Source organism: Sapajus apella, unplaced genomic scaffold (genome assembly GCF_009761245.1).
Source record: "Sapajus apella isolate SASKATOON/1434 unplaced genomic scaffold, GSC_monkey_1.0 scaffold79, whole genome shotgun sequence".
Taxonomy (NCBI): Eukaryota; Metazoa; Chordata; class Mammalia; order Primates; family Cebidae; genus Sapajus; species Sapajus apella.
Genome location: NW_022437019.1, coordinates 8,479,973 through 8,498,639, shown reverse-complemented (window position 1 = coordinate 8,498,639; position 18,667 = coordinate 8,479,973). Strand labels below are relative to the sequence as shown.

At 35.4% G+C, this 18,667-nt stretch overlaps 1 protein-coding gene across 3 annotated transcripts in view; it reads left to right on the top strand.

The window, feature by feature from the left end:
- The window catches only part of GABRA1 (gamma-aminobutyric acid type A receptor subunit alpha1), a 56,577-nt gene that overhangs the window by 27,109 nt on the left and 10,801 nt on the right, over window positions 1-18,667 (top strand). For all 3 annotated transcript variants that reach the window (XM_032252717.1, XM_032252718.1, XM_032252719.1), the window contains exons 5-7: window positions 1,049-1,269; window positions 3,513-3,595; window positions 10,687-10,830. In XM_032252717.1, coding sequence (XP_032108608.1) covers window positions 1,049-1,269; window positions 3,513-3,595; window positions 10,687-10,830 — 448 coding nt within the window. The remainder of the gene's footprint in view (window positions 1-1,048; window positions 1,270-3,512; window positions 3,596-10,686; window positions 10,831-18,667) is intronic.

The window sequence follows — 18,667 nt, the reverse complement described above, 5'->3', positions numbered from 1 at the left end:
TAAGATTTAAAAAACTGCTTTTTGATATATCAGGGCTTAGGAAAATGTAGCATGATGCTTTCAAGTTAGTCTTCCTTCTGGTTTGGAGTATGCTAAGATTAATGGAGAATGTGGTAATCTCTACTTCAAACCATTGAGCTCCAAATTTAGTGCCAGTGTAGCAAGCACTGCACGAAAGATGGATATTACCCTTTTCAATTTTAGGAGCTGGTAAGTCACATTGCTTGTTTTCAGATTAGCAGATGTTTGTCTCTGGGATTGCCATAAGGAATGCTGTGCTTATTCAAATAAATAGATTCCTTGACTGTGAATGATGATGAGCTTCGAACATTTCTCATGTGGCTTATACACATGTACAATCACAAACACATACACACACACCAGCACACTCTGCATTCTTTCTTGTTCTTTTTCTTTTTGAAAAAAGATCCAAATTACCAGTAGAAGCAGAGTCTTTGTGTTCATAATCTTCTTTAATGTGTAGGAGAATTGAAAATCTATATACATTATCTGTGAAAAAAAAAGTTTATTTCGCAAAAAAAGAAGTTGGAATTTTTACGCCCATATTGGCATCATAATTTACTTGGGTGTGGGCATGAGGTTTTCAGAGACCATGAGAGGGCCCCCAAAACATTATGCTTTATCTTTGTGGCTGGAATTGTCTAATTTAGACATTTCTTTCTGGGCATAATACGTTCTAACATGAGTTTGTTTTAAAATTGTGATATATTCTATTTCTTCTAGTGCTGCTGTGATAGGGTGGAGGTGGGGTGTTACTTTCCTTTTGCATATCTGAGCAGATAATTGGAAAAATTTTTCTGACCAAAAATTATGTCAGGCATTTTAGGTATTTTTTAAAAAATAATTTCACCAACCAGTGATTCACCTGACATCAACATGTATATGCTATCACACGTTTACTTCTAAAAACATCACCTAGCTAACATGATACTTCCAAAATTGCAAAAATTATGCACTGTCTGTGTTAGATATTTGCATTGCAAAATACAGCACAGTGAACTCTTCGTCATTTTCCAAAATTACCTAGGAATATACGATAGATGTATTTTTCCGTCAAAGCTGGAAGGATGAAAGGTTAAAATTTAAAGGACCCATGACAGTCCTACGGTTAAATAACCTAATGGCAAGTAAAATCTGGACTCCGGACACGTTTTTTCACAATGGAAAGAAGTCAGTGGCACACAACATGACCATGCCCAATAAACTCCTGCGGATCACAGAGGATGGCACCTTGCTGTACACCATGAGGTAAGGATGGCTGCACTGCCATTCATGAATGTTTCTGTACTTCATTCCCTTCCATTTGTAGGCAGTCATCAGGCTTATGAGCCATGGTGGAACATTGCTTCCTTGTTTTTCAACCTTAATAATTTTAAACATCTCTCCAACCCATTCTAATTCCCTCAATCAAGGATGAATTAGTATTTATGCAAGTCTTTATGTGCTTACATTTAGTTTTATTCTTAAATAATTTTATGTAGCCAGGTGGATTCAATATAAGGAACTTCCTCTTTCTACTATAAAACTCATATATTCCTGCATCCCAGTAAGATCTAGATTAAATTTCTAGAAGCTGTCTAAGATGCATATCTGCAACGTTTCTACTAAAAATGAAGTAATAAAAGACAGAAAATATGGACAGTTACAAAATTTATAAATCACAGATTCATGTAGACATTGGTATTTGAAGAGGTATTTGAATTCACAATGGCACTGATGGTTAGAATGAGAATATAGATACTCTTAATTTTGCTCAAACTAAAGACTATGTATACATTTCTGTTTATAAACATTTCCCCATCTTTAAGATTGCTACAGAGATTAACATCTATTAGGTGCTCAATACCTTATGACAGAATGAAAGAAATATGAATCAAATAAGGTTTTTGAATTTTATAAAGAAAAAAAGAGATGTTTAAAATATTCCTCATTTATGAGAAATTAAGAACTGTTCCAAACTCATTCTTGAGAGCAGCAGTAATTTATTCCCAGATGACTTGTTAGATATAAGTTTTTTACATTTGATCAACACTTTGTAATTCAGATTTTTTTTCACTTATTTCTTCAGTACAAAAAGGTAATAAAGGCAAAAATCATCAATTTAGTGGATTGTATGCAAACACAGTAATATTTTGCCTTTGAAGAAAGCTGTCAGAATGCCTAGCTTTTCAAACATAAACATCCAAAAGAAAAAATGCCTCAAAAGACACTTTATATATTGAGGCAGCTAATTAAAATGTCATAAGACTTACTTAAAAAAATCTAAAAGATAGAAATAGAGAACTAATGAACACATGTGTTGAGAATTTTCTAGATTATCTAAACAGGACCTATTTGTATTTGAAATGTTCTCCCCTGATGAAACACCATACACTTGGCTTTGAGCCTAAATCCAGTATTCATTCCTCGTAGAAGGCAATTTTCTGAGGAGAGATTTGCATATCCTAAGTAGTTTATTGATTAATGTTTTCTCATGTATGCAATGTTCTTCATCATTATCTAGCCTATATCTTTCATCTCCTAAAATTTTCCTTTGCTAATGTGTTTTTACTTTCTTCAATCATTTAAGAATGCAATTTAATCATTAATTTACACTTTGTATATTTGCTTTAGTTGGTATTCTAGTCACTTAGTGACTTATTGGCTATAAATCAATCTTACCACATTTCTTGAGCTTATTAATAATATGGGTAAATATACTTGCTAAAAATCATATGAATGACATAAATATAAATTTGCTTATACTTCTACAAACTGAAAGCAAATATATTTCAGTGAACTTTTTTCTTAGCAGTCAAAAAAAAAAAAACAAAAACAAACAAACAAACAAAAACAAGAATAGATTTCACACCCGCATAACATCCTGGGGACTAGAGAGAAGCACAGCAGAGTCCTAGCTTCATTAGATGGTGAGTTTGTAACTAAAATCAACTGGTTGGCAAGTAGTGAGATCCTAGATGGAGATGTCACATTAATCGTAATTTCTCAAAGCCTGAGGGCACATTCCCCTTTACCTTTGCCTTCCTTCTTTTATGCATTTGGTGCTATTTTAGGGAAGAAAGCAGAGAGAGATGCACTTACAGCAGGTGAAATTATCTTCTCCTCCATGCTATCCATGTCTTCCTTTCAACCAAGGATAAACTAGTATTTATGCAACTGTTTATTTGTTTACATCTAGTTTTATGTCAAAAAATTTGCTGTAGCTGGATGGATTAGTTAACAGTTGCTTTGGAAAATATTAGCAAGTCTTGCCCATTGTACAATATCAGGAGTTGCCTATCTTCTTAAAGCAAAGAAACAAAAGGATAGAATCAACTCATTATTGTAAATATGTATTTTTAGATCATTGGATTATTAACAGCTCGGCATAACTCTGCAATTTACACCTGCTTTGTTAATATATTTGCTTCAGCTAATAACATTCCACTTGTAATTATCAAGAAGTACGTAATCTATATGGCTGTTGTTTGTATTCTATGTATTCCCTTAAGGCTGACAGTGAGAGCTGAATGTCCAATGCATTTGGAGGACTTTCCTATGGATGCCCATGCTTGCCCACTAAAATTTGGAAGCTGTGAGTAAATTTATAGTAATTTTTCTTCATTGTAAGTCATTAATCAAGAGATCTCTAACTAGTTATATCTGTGAGAAAAACACATATAAGAGAATCAAGAAAATTTAAAGAGTAATATGCTACATGGGCTTTCCATAAGTGGCGTTCCTTGACTTTACTTTTTAATGTGGCTTCGGGAGACAGGTTATTTTCTATCTACTGAACTAGAAAGCACGGATTAAACTAGTTGGTGAAATAATTCTATTTATGGTGCAGTTGTGTTTATAGAAAAAGAAGTGAAGTATGGATGCTTCTACCTCGTGATTATATTTTTCTCTCAATTAATGGAGATCATTGTGTCAATTTTATATCTTTACTGACACTTCTTTGATCTTAAAAATCATTATAAGTTTGTTTACCAAATTCAAATGTTGGTAGGTGGCAAAGGGCAATAAGTGTTTCTTAATAATGAAGCTTACACCTACCTGATGTTGCAAAAAACACAAATACCCCAATTATAGTCTTAAAAAACTACCTGATATATCTGTATACCTCATGACATTCATGTATATATGCATTAGTGCTCTTGAAAGTATCCTAGATAAATGCCCTTTATAATAACTTTCTGGGTTTCAGCTGTTTGAAAATATTCAGAAACACCTTGGAGGAGCCAAGAGAAAACGGCTGTGAGAGTCAGGTTCTCCGATCTTTTTCTTTACCCTTCTGCTTTCGACTGGTTTACATGCAGGGAGTGAGTGGGAATAATGTATTCTTGGTTTTCTGCAGGGGAGTTATGTACAAGGACTGAGTCAACTCCTGGACTACCTAACTGATTCTCTGTTCTCACTAGACAGGCAGTCTAAATGATTATTTTGGTGAAGATATGATTCATAGAAGAATAACAGTGATAGTGTAGGAAGACAGAAAGTAAAGAAAATAGCAAAGGGCCTTCGGGCTCCTAGCAGCATCAGTCCTGGAGAGAAAATTTTATTTATAAATCCCATTTTGTACTGAAACTCAAAGATAAACTATTTCAAAAACTATAGCCTTAACTGGCATTTGGTGATAACTCCCTTCTCCCTGCTTTTTCCCCAATTTAATATGCATTCTTTAATATGAACTATTATGTTTCCTCCTGAATAACAGATCCATTTTTAATAATGATATATGCATTATTGGTTACTTGCACGTCAGACAGTATATTAAATATTTGTACATTGATAAGTTCATTTAAACCACAATATAACCTTAGAGATAGGAAGGTTATACATCAAATCATAGTTTGCCTGGGACAGTACTGGTTTATGCTTAATATACTGGTGTTATTATTATTATTATTATTGAGATGGAGTTTCCCTCTTGTTGCTCAGGCTGGAGTGCAATGGCGTGATCTTGGCTCACCACAACCTCTGCCTCCTGGATTCAAGTAATTCTCCTGCCTCAGTCTCCCGAGTAGCTGGGATTATAGGCATGTGCCACCACAACCAGCTTATTTTGTACTTTTAGTAGAGACAGGATTTCTCTATGTTGATCAGGCTGGTCTCGAACTCCTGACGTCAGGTGATCCACCTGCCTTGGCCTCCCAAAGTGCTGGGATTACAGGCATAAGCCATTGTGCCCAGCCTCGTATAATTTTTTTTTTTTTTTAAGAGACAAGGTCTTGCTCTGTTTCTATCGCTGTAGTGCAGTAGCACAATCATGGCTCACTGCAGGCTTGACCTCCTGGGCTCAAGAAATCCATCTGCTTTAGGCTCCTGAGTCCCTAGTACTACAGACATGTACCACCATGCCTGACTTATTTGTAACTTTTTTGTATGGTTGTTGTAGAAACAGGGTCCAGCTATGTTGCCCACTCTGTCTCATATATCTGGTCTCAAGCAAACTGTCCACCTTGGCCTCCCTAATTGCTGGGCGTGTAGGCATAAGCTACAGTGCCTGGCCTGGTATAAATACTAATAACCCCCCTTTTATCTTAAAAATGTCCTAATTTGAAAAATGAAAGACATATTTTTAAAAATTAGTCAGGAATGCTTTCAGCAGTGAGAATAGCTGAAAAAAGGAAAGTTTATCATTTTATATAAGATGTGTGAAAGTGTTGATAGATTTCTGATTAGTTCAGTATCTTAAAAACTCTTAAGATGTCTTTAGATTTTCTTTCTTATCACAAGATGGCTGCTCTAACTCCAACCATTGCATCTCCAATCACAATAAAAGGCAATAGTAAAAGAAAGGAGTAGTATATAATAAACATAAAAGCTTTCCCTAAAATCCTAATAGAAATCTACTCACACATCTCATTAATCAAACATATCTCACACTGCCAATGATATTTGCAAAGAAGGCTGGAGGTAAATATTTGTCAACCTGAAGAATACTGGAGGTATTTTAAGAAGAGGTAAATGTATAGTGAGTAGAAAACAGTGTCTCATATAAGAAAATTGAAGCTAAAGAAAAATAAGCAAGCTGTTTTCCACCTCAGAGCCATATGCTCTTTTCTCTGCCTGGATTACCCTTCCCTTGGTTCTTAACATGGCTGGCTTCTTCTATCTCTGCACATGTCAGCATAAATATCACCTCCTAGGGCCTTCCCTGATGATCTTATCGAAATTTGCTTACAGTCCCACCAGTCTTGTTGATCACAATGCACATTTATTTTATACCATTTATCACAGCAATAATGATTCATTTTATTTATTGGTTAACTTTTTTATTGTGTGGAAACTGTAACCTCATGAGAGAAGGACATATTTTGTCCAGCATTTCCTAGCACAAAGGCTAATACAATGTAGGTTCTCAATAAATATTTATTGAATGGATAAAGGTTACAAGACTCAGGATTTAAATGCCTCTTCACTATATAAGCTCCAGAAAAGAGGGTTTAAGACCTTCAGGAAATGAAACAGAACAGACTAGGCGTTGGATTTCAGGCTCTGATGGTCATGCTTAGTGGAAGAAAACAGCATGGCTTGTTACCACTGACTGGCACTGGCATGAGAAGAGGCTGGGGCAATCCATTTGTAGTCAAGTCATTTCTCTGACCTGGTCTGATTAGCATATTTCAAAGGTCAAGAAACTGAGGCAAGAGTAGGCTAAAAATATTTTGACTCATTTTTTGGAGTAAACATCTTGCCAAAATATCAGAAAAAAGAATAGGCAAGAGGAGTTTTCAATAATTTAGTGGAACAGTGTGTAATAAATGTTTATGAATATTCTGAACCAACCTGATTCATATGGTGATAAAATGTAAAAAGTTGAGAAGCAGTTTTCCTTACCATTCTCTATTAGAACCTGCTTTTAAAGGCTAACTTAAACTTTTTGCTGGTTATGGATAAATCTCTCTTTATAAGGCCAGCTAACCCGAGGACCATATGCATAATATAGCTGTCATCGTTTCACTGCTTTTGAGAAATACACCAAATAAGGCTTTGAGTCCAAAAAAAAGGAGATTTGAGTTATGGATTCTGACATAAAGACCTAGACAAAAGCTGAATCTAGCAAGGCCTTAATATATGATTGTTTCTTGACTAATTATCAAAAACAAAGCATTGTAAACACAGAGAGAGGAATAGGTCAAAATTTGAATGAATTCTGAACAATATGCAACTTTAGAAATCATTTAGTTCACGTGGCTCATACAAATGGAAACACATAGACTCATAAAAGTGAAATGATAGTGTCAATCAGAAGATCTCTGATACCAAATAATATCCATTCCCAGTGTTTACCACCACAAAGTTCTTTCATAACACCAACCAAAACCTTGTTGTCTTTTTAAATTTTATTAATTAATTTTTTTGAGACATGGTCTCGCTCTGTTGCCCAGGCTGGAGTGCGGTGGCACAATCATGGCTTATGGCTAGCTTGAACTCTTGGGCTCAAGTAATCCTTACACTTCAGCCTCCTGAGTACCTGGGGTTACAAGCGCATGCCACCACATGTGGCTAATTTTTGAAGAAATTTTTGTAGAGACAGAGTTTTGCCATTTTTCCCACACTGGTCTTGAACTCCTAGGCTCTATAAGTCTGCCCGTGTCAGCCTTACAAAGTGCTGTGACTACAGAAATGAGCCACCGTGTCTGACCACCTTGTTGTCTTATTTTTAAAACTTTTCTGGGGTAATATAATTTATTTGAAATTATAACTTAAAATTTTTGACTAATTAGCTGAAGAATCTTTTTAACCTCACTTTTCTTATGCTAATGTCTCCAATCAAATATGTTTTCATAGGAACTACTTTCTGGTTACTAAAATTTAAGGAAACAGTAGGATATATCATCTTTGCTAAGATTTTAAGTATATCTGTATTCTCCATCTTAAAATTCCAACTTGCTTCATGTGAATCTACCCTTCATTTTGGAAGATTTCCACGGAGAGACATGGATAATGAGTCATCTGCACCTTCACAATGATGTCATGTTTGTAGTAGATGGTCTACACATTTTCATATACAACGATGCATCTATGAAACTGCAAGAAATGAGACACCAAAATTATATAAAATGGAAAGTCAGTGGTAACACATTTTTCCCCCTCTACAACTCTATTAGCAGTCCAGTAACAACACGTGACAAAGGATAAAAAGACAGGGTGCAGACACTGTTGCTAACAGCAGTGCAATATACAAGCAAGGGTTTTAGTTTGTTGTGAAATGACACAAGATTTAGACCTGGTTTCATCGCTAATTGCATGACCACCAAGTGTTTTTGCTTAGCTTATGAGAATCTATCTAATTTTCAGTTTTGCCTAGAAAAATGCTCATAAACCACAATAAAGTCAAATGAATAGTATCCTAATTTTTTATCTCGGTTTTCCCAGAAATTAGTGATGGGCCCTTAAACAAGTCATTTTTTGCCTCAGTTTACCATCTGTAAAATGCACTTAGACTCTATGACTTTTGAGGCATTTGGAAACTGATCATTTAATCATTCCATGTTACCATAAACTCATTATGTCTTCTTAGATAAGACATTTTCATTAAAAAATAATATTTTATCATATTTTTAAAAATTACTGAATGTGGTTCTCTACAAATTGCAAACGATAGGGTCCTTCTCAAACTACTGTGCTCTGTCTTCTTCTAAGAGGTTTTCTTTTTTTTGAGATGGGGTCTTGCTTGCTCTGTTGCCCAGGCTGCAGTGCAGTGGCACGATCTCAGCTCACTGCAGTGTCCACCTCCCTGGTTCAAGTGATTCTCCTGCCTCAGCCTCCCGAGTAGCTGGGACTACAGGTGTGTACCACCATGCCTGACTAATTTTTGTATTTTTAGTACAGACGGGATTTCACCATGTTGACCAGGCTGGTCTTGAACTCCTGACCTCGTGATCCACCCACCTCAGCACCCAAAGTGCTGGGATTACAGGTGTGAGCCACCACACCCAGCCATTCTAAGAGATTTTTAAATTACATTTTACAGCCCTTCTAATAGACACAGTACTCCTAATATATACATTGCTGAAATGCTTTCATTTTTTAAGACTATGAGGATAACCACAATTAAAAAGGAAAAACAAAGATAAATTCAAAATTACCAATTTTTTACTTCTACATGTCTCATGAACCACTAAATTAAGTTTTAGCTCATTCTCTTAAACTTATGGAAAATTTTGTTTTTTAAAAACATCTGATTATAAACCGACACAGAAATGATACTGAAACTGGCAGGCTACCCTTGTAAAATCAGGGAACATTGGCTACATTTTTCTGCATCACTCACCTCCATGAAAAGTAATCACTTTAGAAGCTTTGTTTTAGGGACTGAGAGTCATGGCTCACATCTTTTTTCATGCAGCCTCATTTTCATGTAAAAAAGCAATCGTAGTTTTACACCTCATAATATTTTATCTGGGGCAAATATGTATTGGACACCACACAAACTCCTGGTCATTTGAGTGAGGATTGGGCCAAACAGAGATGCATTATGACGTTTATGGGCCTTAAACATTTTTGTCTTTGGAGGCCATTCCTCCAAGGAGAAAATTAAAATTATTTTATGACTATGTTGCTACTACAAAGATGAATATAATCCAGATTAGATTATATTCACCTTATCTTTTGATTTCAAAAAACCTTGCAATATTTTTGTGGCCTCCTAAAAGCATTGAGGACCTTTGGCCCTGCAACAAATGTGCCTAATGGAGAAGTTGGCTGTTGGCCAATGAGTCAAGCTCTTATCATAGGCCAACTTTTGCTGTAATGCTTTCCCCTCAAAAACACTGGAAACAGCTTGCTTTTTCTATTGTGATATTTCCTTAAATTTTTAACCTCATTCTGCATCTAAACAGAGGAGAGTATGTACTGTTATTTCAACCTATGTGAAGTGGGTGTTATAGGACTATAAATCATAAAAGCAATGGAATTCCTTCTCCTCTTTCTCTCTCAGGCTACACACTCTCCTCCTCCAACCTGTGGAAATTATCTATAAGAATTATGACTTAATCTCTCATTAGGAGATGGCCAAGTTCAAAGTGACATGGCAAATGAAAATGATTGAGATGAAGAGCTATAGAATTTAGCTCATCATCATGGAAAATATCCAAAAGAAGGATAATCAATAACAGAGGAGAGTAAACTCAGACATGCTAATATCCCCAGCATAATATTTTGTCCTTTGTAGGTGCTTATAAACATTTGCTGGAAGAAAGAATAAATGACTTAAAAAATAGAAAATGTCACTTTGGGAGGCCGAGGCGGGTGGATCACGAGGTCAAGAGGTCAAGACCATCCTGGTCAACATGGGGAAACCCTGTCTCTACTAAAAATACAAAAAATTAGCTGGGCATGGTGACGTGTGCCTGTAATCCCAGCTACTCAGGAGGCTGAGGCAGGAGAATTGCCAGAATTGCCTGAACCCAAGAGGCTGAGGTTGCGGTGAGCTGAGATTGCACCATTACACTCCAGCCTGGGTAACAAGAGCGAAACTCCATCTCAAAAAAAAAAAATAGAAAATGTGTTTTAATTTTCCTAAATTCCTAAATTAAGGGATGTGCACTCTGCTTTCTTAGCCTGCCCTCTGGAACCATGATATAGAACATATGAAGCTGATAGAAGGTATCGACTAAATAAGGGAAGTGAAGTAGTAAAATATATGGATAATTTTCTACTGTTTCCTTTTAGATGCTTATACAAGAGCAGAAGTTGTTTATGAATGGACCAGAGAGCCAGCACGCTCAGTGGTTGTAGCAGAAGACGGATCACGTCTAAACCAGTATGATCTTCTTGGACAAACAGTAGACTCTGGAATTGTCCAGTCAAGCACAGGTAAGTGCCATTTTGTTACTTCAAACATGGAGGAAGAAATGGAAAAGTATTTTTTGAGAACTCCATGAGTCCTTCAGTAATACAAGTCTAAGAAAGAGAACATTTCACTAAACTGGGCATCAGTTGAGCTGGGAACTAATGTGAACTCAGTAGACCTGTGACCTTGGACATGTCATTTAATGCCTCTCGGCCTCTGTTTTTGTTTTTTGTTTGCAAATTGAGAAACTGGTTCTATGTGATCACTGTAGCATAGCAGTTAGCTTTGTGAACTCTTAGAGATGGACATCTGAGTTAAATCCTTACTCCCAGACCTCATCAGTTGTTTGTAGTTCCATTACATGTAATGTAATGGAAGAAATACATTAAATTCATAAAGAGTACTTATCATGATTCCTGACACATTAAAAGCTTTTCATAAATAACTATTATTATATACACTAGGCTACGTTTATTACCATAAGTTAATGAATTTTGCTGAATTTGTAGTAGTGATTATTATATGTGGGGCATCAAAAAACCAATTCCTTCTACAAATTCATTTCTGTCTCTACCCAAGCATTTTCCACACCTAAAGCTAAAGCTGAGAGAGACATGACCATATCATTGATCACTCCATGTTGGAATTAAAAGTAGGTAGCATGCCATCCATTTTAGTATACCGACTGATTTACTAATCCTATACTCAGAACTAGATCAGATACTCTGAAAAAGCTGGACCCACATCTTTAAAGTTGTTTCAAACCATAAGATAAAAGTTTTATTATTCAAGTATCCATTTTGTACTGTCTGAAATGTGATCATCAGACTAGATAATTATAGATAAAAGTTGGACTGCAACAATTAGAAAACATATGCCCCACAAACCCCAATATTCTTTAAGGTTCAATTACTGAAAGCTTTAACAAGGATCAACAATTATTTTTATGAATGTCTTTCAAAATTTAAGTTGATCTTATTCACTGTTATTTGTGATTTCTAAGGAAACATGATTTTGCAATAAACAAGAAGAGTGGTGGTGTTTTTCTCAGAACAAACTTCTTCCTCAGATTTCAGGCTTTATAATGGGAACCTCACAAGCATAACACACTCAGATAATAGGTCAACCTCTCTTATTATGATTGTTGGATAAGTTCTGATTAATAGGATCTGTCTTTTGCTTGCTATGTTTATGTGTTTTATTTTTTTTAAAATAGAGACTGTGTCTCTGTTTTTCTCTTATTTCAAATCCAAGTGGCATAGTGGAAAGGTCATCGGCTTTGTAGTGAGGAAGATGTGAATGCAAGTCCTGCTCCTGTCGCTTAGAAGCCTTGTGACTTTGAGCAAGTCTTTTGTTTATTTGGAAACTCTAGTCTTGCCTAAGGAGTGATAATCCTGTATTTTTGTATTAAAGATGAAATAATATTAAATATTACAGTGTATTATATAGTAGATACTCAAAATGTTAAGTAATACCTATTACTGTAGTGCTGAAATATTCCAAAACATGAAAAATGCTCAAGATTTTTCCTTCTTATAACACAATATGTTGGAAAAGATACTAAAATAAGCTTTGTTTACTTTTTTTAAAACAACTTGAATGCCGTTATTAAGCTGGGTATAATGACAGACACTAAAGATTAAATGATAGACAAGCTCAGATTTTGCTGTCATGGAATTTGAAGTCTAAGAGAAATTGAACACATAAATAATAATTATCAAAATCAGTAGTAAGTGCTGTGATTAACATTTTAGTGATGGCAGAGACCACGTCTGTCTTCTGTACCTCTATTATTTTCTGTAGTAGCTGAGACATAGGAGGCATGGAACAAATATTTTGAATTAATAAATAAAAAAATGAATCCAGCCTAAGATGATCTAGGAGGGATTGTTGCAGAGGTTGAGTTTTCATTTTATTAGTCTGAATATATTAGGGGATAAATAATCACTGTTCTTGGCTCCAGGTGTACCAAATACTGCACACATAATTTTTCGTCAAGGAAGTCTCCATCTCTTTTTGTTAGAAAGGAAGTTGGAGAATATTAAGGAAACAATTCAAATGCCGTAGTATGCAGGCCACAGTGCAAATATATATGAAGCCTCAAAGGTTGCTTAGAGAAGAGGATGTTCCTACTCTAGTTTTCTCTTTAACAACCTTAATCATGTCACTATAACCCTCTTTATGCCCAAGATCCCTTATGTTCAAAATGAGAGGCTTAGTCAAAATAATGGAGGCCTTCTTCACCTTTGGCTTCCAAAGGTTTTAACCTACCTACATTCTGGATACCCAAAAAAAAAACAAAAAAACCTTCAATCTTTCAATAAAATGAGAGACAGTGGTCCAACCCATTGCCACATATGAGGGTAGACCTCATGGGTTGGGTCCATTAGAAGTAATCATTCTGTGCTAGAGCAGTAAGTTCACCTACATAAAATAAAAGCTTTTTCCTGTCACCACAAAGTGAATACTGGGGGGCAAGGAGAATAATGAGCGAATTCTCAAATGGGAGCTCAGTTTGATATATGTTTCAACTCCACAATAACACACTGAATTATACTTCCTCTGGGTCCACTTTAGCTCACCAAGTATCCAAATTGATAGATTTCGGTAGAAAGAAACAGAACTTTGTGTAAGGTCTGCAATGCTGTATTTTACATCTCTTTGTGGAGCCCTGAAAACATCAAGATAAATGACCTTGAGTACAATTACCTCCCTGTTTCTACCGGTAGACTAGAGAATGATGGTGAGAGAGAATGCATACATTGAGAAGGATGAAATAAAGAGCAGCTTCTTCTATTTTAAAATTCTCCCTGGGGAGATAATTATTCAAATCCCCTTGGAAGTTTAGAAAGTGCTGTTATACTTGCCTGCCACCAACACACATATGAAAACATAAACACACAATCATACTGACCTCTTTCAGGTAAAAATATTTTCTAAATCACTTCATTAATGTAAGAGGGGAAAAGATTGAAATCCTAACACAATATTTGAATTTCTAGTTCAGTACAAATGCATTAGAGGTACAGTTCCTTCCATGGAGTCTGCCATTAAATTTAGGGAAAGAATATTTAGTTAGAGTCTTACTTTTAAGTACATTTATTCACTTGGCAGAAAAATACCATTTGCAGAGTATGTGGCAGAGAAATAGGCAAATGGGAAGGATGATCCATTTGGTTTTCAAATCCAAAGTAAATCTTTATTATTCATTTGTTTATCCATGTATTCCTTAAATCGCTTGTTCACTTGCTGTATCTGACACTGTGATTGGGCTTGAAGAACAGAGATGAAAGACACATGACCCCTGCCCTTCAGAAGCTCTTAGTTGAGTGAGATAAATAGTTAACATGCACTGACCACTGTTCTGTTCTTCACATCTGATACTCACAAAATCCTAGGATTCAGGTAATATTATTATCCCCATTTTACAGATGGGATATATGGGGGCCCAGAGAAGTTTAAACATTATTCCAAGGTCACACAGCTGGGAAGTGGCAGAGCTGGGATTTGAACCTGGGTTGCCGACCTGCAGGGTATGTACTCTTAACTACATGTCATACCAATAACAGGCAACAGAGACATGTAAGATGTGAAAACATAGTTGTTAAGAGTATGAACCCTGAGGTTATACCACAAGGGTTTAAATGTTGGTTTTACAAATTATTTACTGTGTGACTTTTGACGAGTTTTAAATTTTTGTTGTTATTTTTTGTTGTTGTTGTTTTTTTGGTATCTGTCTTTTTCATGAGCTATTGTAAGATGGAAATAAGAAAATGCATGTAAACTACCTAGAAGAGTATCTGGTTTGTAAAATGTATGTAATAAGTGTCCAATGTTACTATTAATAATAAGAGTAAGCTGGTGCATTGATTCATCCTATCATCTCAGCATTTGGGAGTCAGAGACAGGCAGTCACTTGAGCCCAGGTGTTGGAGAGCAGCCTGGGCAACATGGAGAAGCCCCATATCTACAAAAAATATAAAAATTAGCTGAACATGGTGATACATGTCTGTAGTCCCAGCCACTTGGGAGGTTAAGGTGGAAGGATCACCTGAACCCAGAAAAGTAGAAGCTTCATTGAGCTGAGATTATGCCACTGCACTGCAACCTGGGTGACAGAGTGAGACCCTGCCTCAAAATAATAATAATAATAATAATAATAATAAAAAATAGTAAAGCCAGTATAAGGGAACTACATGATGGCATAGAGGAGGAAGAGGTCATTTCTACCTGATGTGTCAGGGATAGCATAACCCGTTGTCTCTTCTCACCCTCACCACATTATACTTTCTAAGTGATTATTTAAGGAGAGCCCATGCAAAAGTTACTACAATGATTTAAGGGCATAAAATATAACTTATAAAGAAAAATAAAATAATTAAATTTATCATTAGGCATAATAATAATATCAGTGTCCAGAAAGCAATAATAATGTAATACCATGTAATGTTTTAAAAACACATACTGATGACTAAGTTCTCCATATTTACCTAAATAAATTTGATCTTAAGAAAATTTGACTAGTTTGGTGAATAAGAAAGTTTCTTCTGAATGACTATTGTTAATCCTCTTTTTTTTTTTCTTTTTGAGATGAACTCTGCTGCCCAGGCTGGGTGCAGTGGCAAGATCTCGGCTCACTGCAACCTCCACCTCCTGGGTTCAAGCAATTCTTTGCCTTAGCCTCTGCAGTAGCTGGGATTACAGGCACCCACCATCATGCCTGGCTAATTTTTTGTATATTTAATGGTGATGGGGTTTCACCATCTTGGCCAGGCTGGTCTCGAACTCCTGACGTTGTGATCCACCCACCTTGGCCTTCCAAAGTGCTGGGATTACTGGCATGGGTCAGCACACCCAGCCAACTATTGCTAATCCTTAAAGGAGATGACTAAGAAACATCGTAGGATTCTCTTTTTTAGATTCAGAGTCCTCTCTGCATGAGTTGATGTACTGATGACTCTGAAGGGTGAAGATAATAAGAAAAGCAGCTATCTTCTTTGACTATGGAGTAACAATGGTGATCAACATTCATTCAAAGAGCCTAGGTGTTCCCATTTATAAAGCCTAGTACATGATTTCCAGAGAAATCATTATAACCATAGAACATAAGTTCTGGGGATGGGGGGAAAAGACTTAGTGGTCATTTGGTCAAACCATTTATATTTCAAATGAGGACATGGCCCCAGAGAGGCTAAATGATCTAGAACTGTAATCAGTGCTCCCTTATCTCTATTTAGAATCTCTGAAGCAATTAAAAAATGTAACTACCACTTTCTCAATAACATTTTTGATAGAAAATTCCTTTTGCAATATTAGTATCTGTAGAAAACACCAAGTTTAGAATACTTGGAAGGAAAACGACAGTTTAACAAGCAACCAGTGTTCAACACAATTTTGTTGAATGACCAAGTGATTGATTCTATGAGCTAAAGAGAGAATACATGTCTGTGATTTTAATCTTTACACTGTAAATCTCCATAGAACTTGAATTTTTAAAAAGTACTTTCATGCATATTAATTTTATCTTCACATCATCCTAGGAGACAGTTAAATACTATTATATTAATTGGACAAATCATGAAACTAAAGCCAAATGAACCCAAGCAAGGTATTTACCTTCAAGTAACTAATATTTGAGAAAGCAAAGGTTGAAAGCCAGATCTAAACAAATCTTTAGCACTGTTCTGGAAAATTATATCAGTTTCTTTTCTTTCACTCTCCTTACTTTTGTATTGCAATATATCAGAAATATTGTCACATCTAATTTACAAGCTTCCTTCAGGGTTCAAGTTCAAGAATATTTGAATTAGAGTTCTCCTAGACTGTTGAATTAGAGGAAAATAATTTGGCATGCTTAGTACATAAGCACTTGATGTCTAGACATGTTATTTCAGTCCAATTTAGGTGACTGGGTTTTTTGTTTTTGTTGTGTTTTTCTTTCATTTTAAAGCTATTACAACAAAATTTTGACAATTGTTGCCCTTTTCTTCCTTATTTAAAAGTTTTGTGCCAACACTCTTAAAATTGTATTCATTTAGAAAAACGTTTCAAAACATTGGAATTCCTTCTATTTTTTCCGTATTCTGTTAGGAAAAAGTTATTTGTAAAACAAATATAATGTTAAATAATAGCTCTTCAGATTGCCCAAAATTATATTCTTTTCAGGATCTTTGCAAAAATGTCATGTTGAGAACAACAAGAGATAATGGAATGTATACAGACACTCATTTTTCTGACATTATATGAAGCTGGATTGTTCTTCTTTGAGCTGGTGACATTTTGCAGGCTGCAATGGAATGAATTGTTAGAAATAATAATCCATGTCCCAGAGATGGTGAAGTGTAGTATGGGTATGTCCACACAAGACTATATTTTAGCAGAGTTTTGGGAATATTGTTTTTCTACATTTTTCTCAAATTTGTATCACTTCTTTCTTTTCCAATGACCTTAAATATATCACTAGAGGAATACTCAGAAAATAATAAGAAATTAATCTGTTAGCATTTCATTTGTCCTTTAAAAGAAAGATGCTTGTTAACTTTGTTTTGATTGAGTGACCACAAGCCTCATGCATCCATTTTCATTATAGGAAGGTATTAAATACTGAGGATATGGCCAGTCATGCTACATAACCAAATAACTATTCTTCTCTTTAGTTTTCAGTTTGTTGGGAGGGATATGTGTAGTTAAATAACCAAAATGCAGAGTATGAGATTTTATCGTAAATATAAGCAAGAGCTATAAAGTTGAACACAGTAAGTGTGCAGTAAAGGGCAGGTACTATTATCAATGGCAATTAATAATGAAAGCAGGCATAAGTGCATAGATAATTTTTTTGCTAAAGAAAACAGGATGTGTTATTCTACTAACATTTCTATGAATTCTTTTGTTTTTTTTTTCCCATTATGAATTCTTATTGAGAAGAAGTGTGAAGAAATGGAGAAACAAACTAAAATTTAACATTTTAACATGATTAAATAATATCATCTAAATTAGAGCCATTATTCTTTATTGTTTCTATATTGTACTTCTGACTATTTTGTAGACAAGAAAACTAAGGATAAGGGAGTTCAAGTGAGTTGCCAAAGTCTACAAAGCAAGAAAATAGGAGATCTGGGTTTTGAAATCAAATTCATTTTCTTCCAAAGCTAATACATTATTCTATAGGACAATTATTTCTGTTCCACTGAGGACTTGATATTTGGGCTGGAACCAACCTATAGATGAGGAAAATATTCAGCTGCAGAAGATGTTAAGTAGAGTTTTGTGGGCCGAGATACTAAGATGTTGAAGTGTTTGGAGAGACAAGAGAATTCAGTGCCTATTAGAGCTATCTATGATATATATAGTCTTAAACACAGATTAGAAAGTTTGCTTGTTACTTTGTAGAACTGGAGTCAATTTATACTGTCACACAAGGGAGGGGCAACTGTTTGCTACTGGCATCTAGTGAGTAGACTGCTAAACATTCTATAATGTGTAGGACAGCCACCTTCAATAAATGATCATCTGGTCAAAAATGTCAATAGTGTTGAGGCTGAGAAAGCCTAATGTTATTAATTGGACTCCATTGATGTGTTTTAAGTTAAAAAAAAAAAGGTGGCAGAATCACACTTTTTTTTAAAAAAACAAAAGGTGAAAAATCACGCTGCATCAAAATTTAGGAAAAATTGGAGTTAGGATGTGACTAGAGCCAAACAAGAAACAAATAAGGCACAAAGGACTGGAGACAAACAAGACACAATCTACGAAGGAAATGTACACGGTGACCATGAGATAAGAAGAGATAGAAGCAGCAAAGATGCCCAAGTGAAATTTAAATTGTGGTGATCAACTGACTCCTTCCTCTCTCTTTCCACA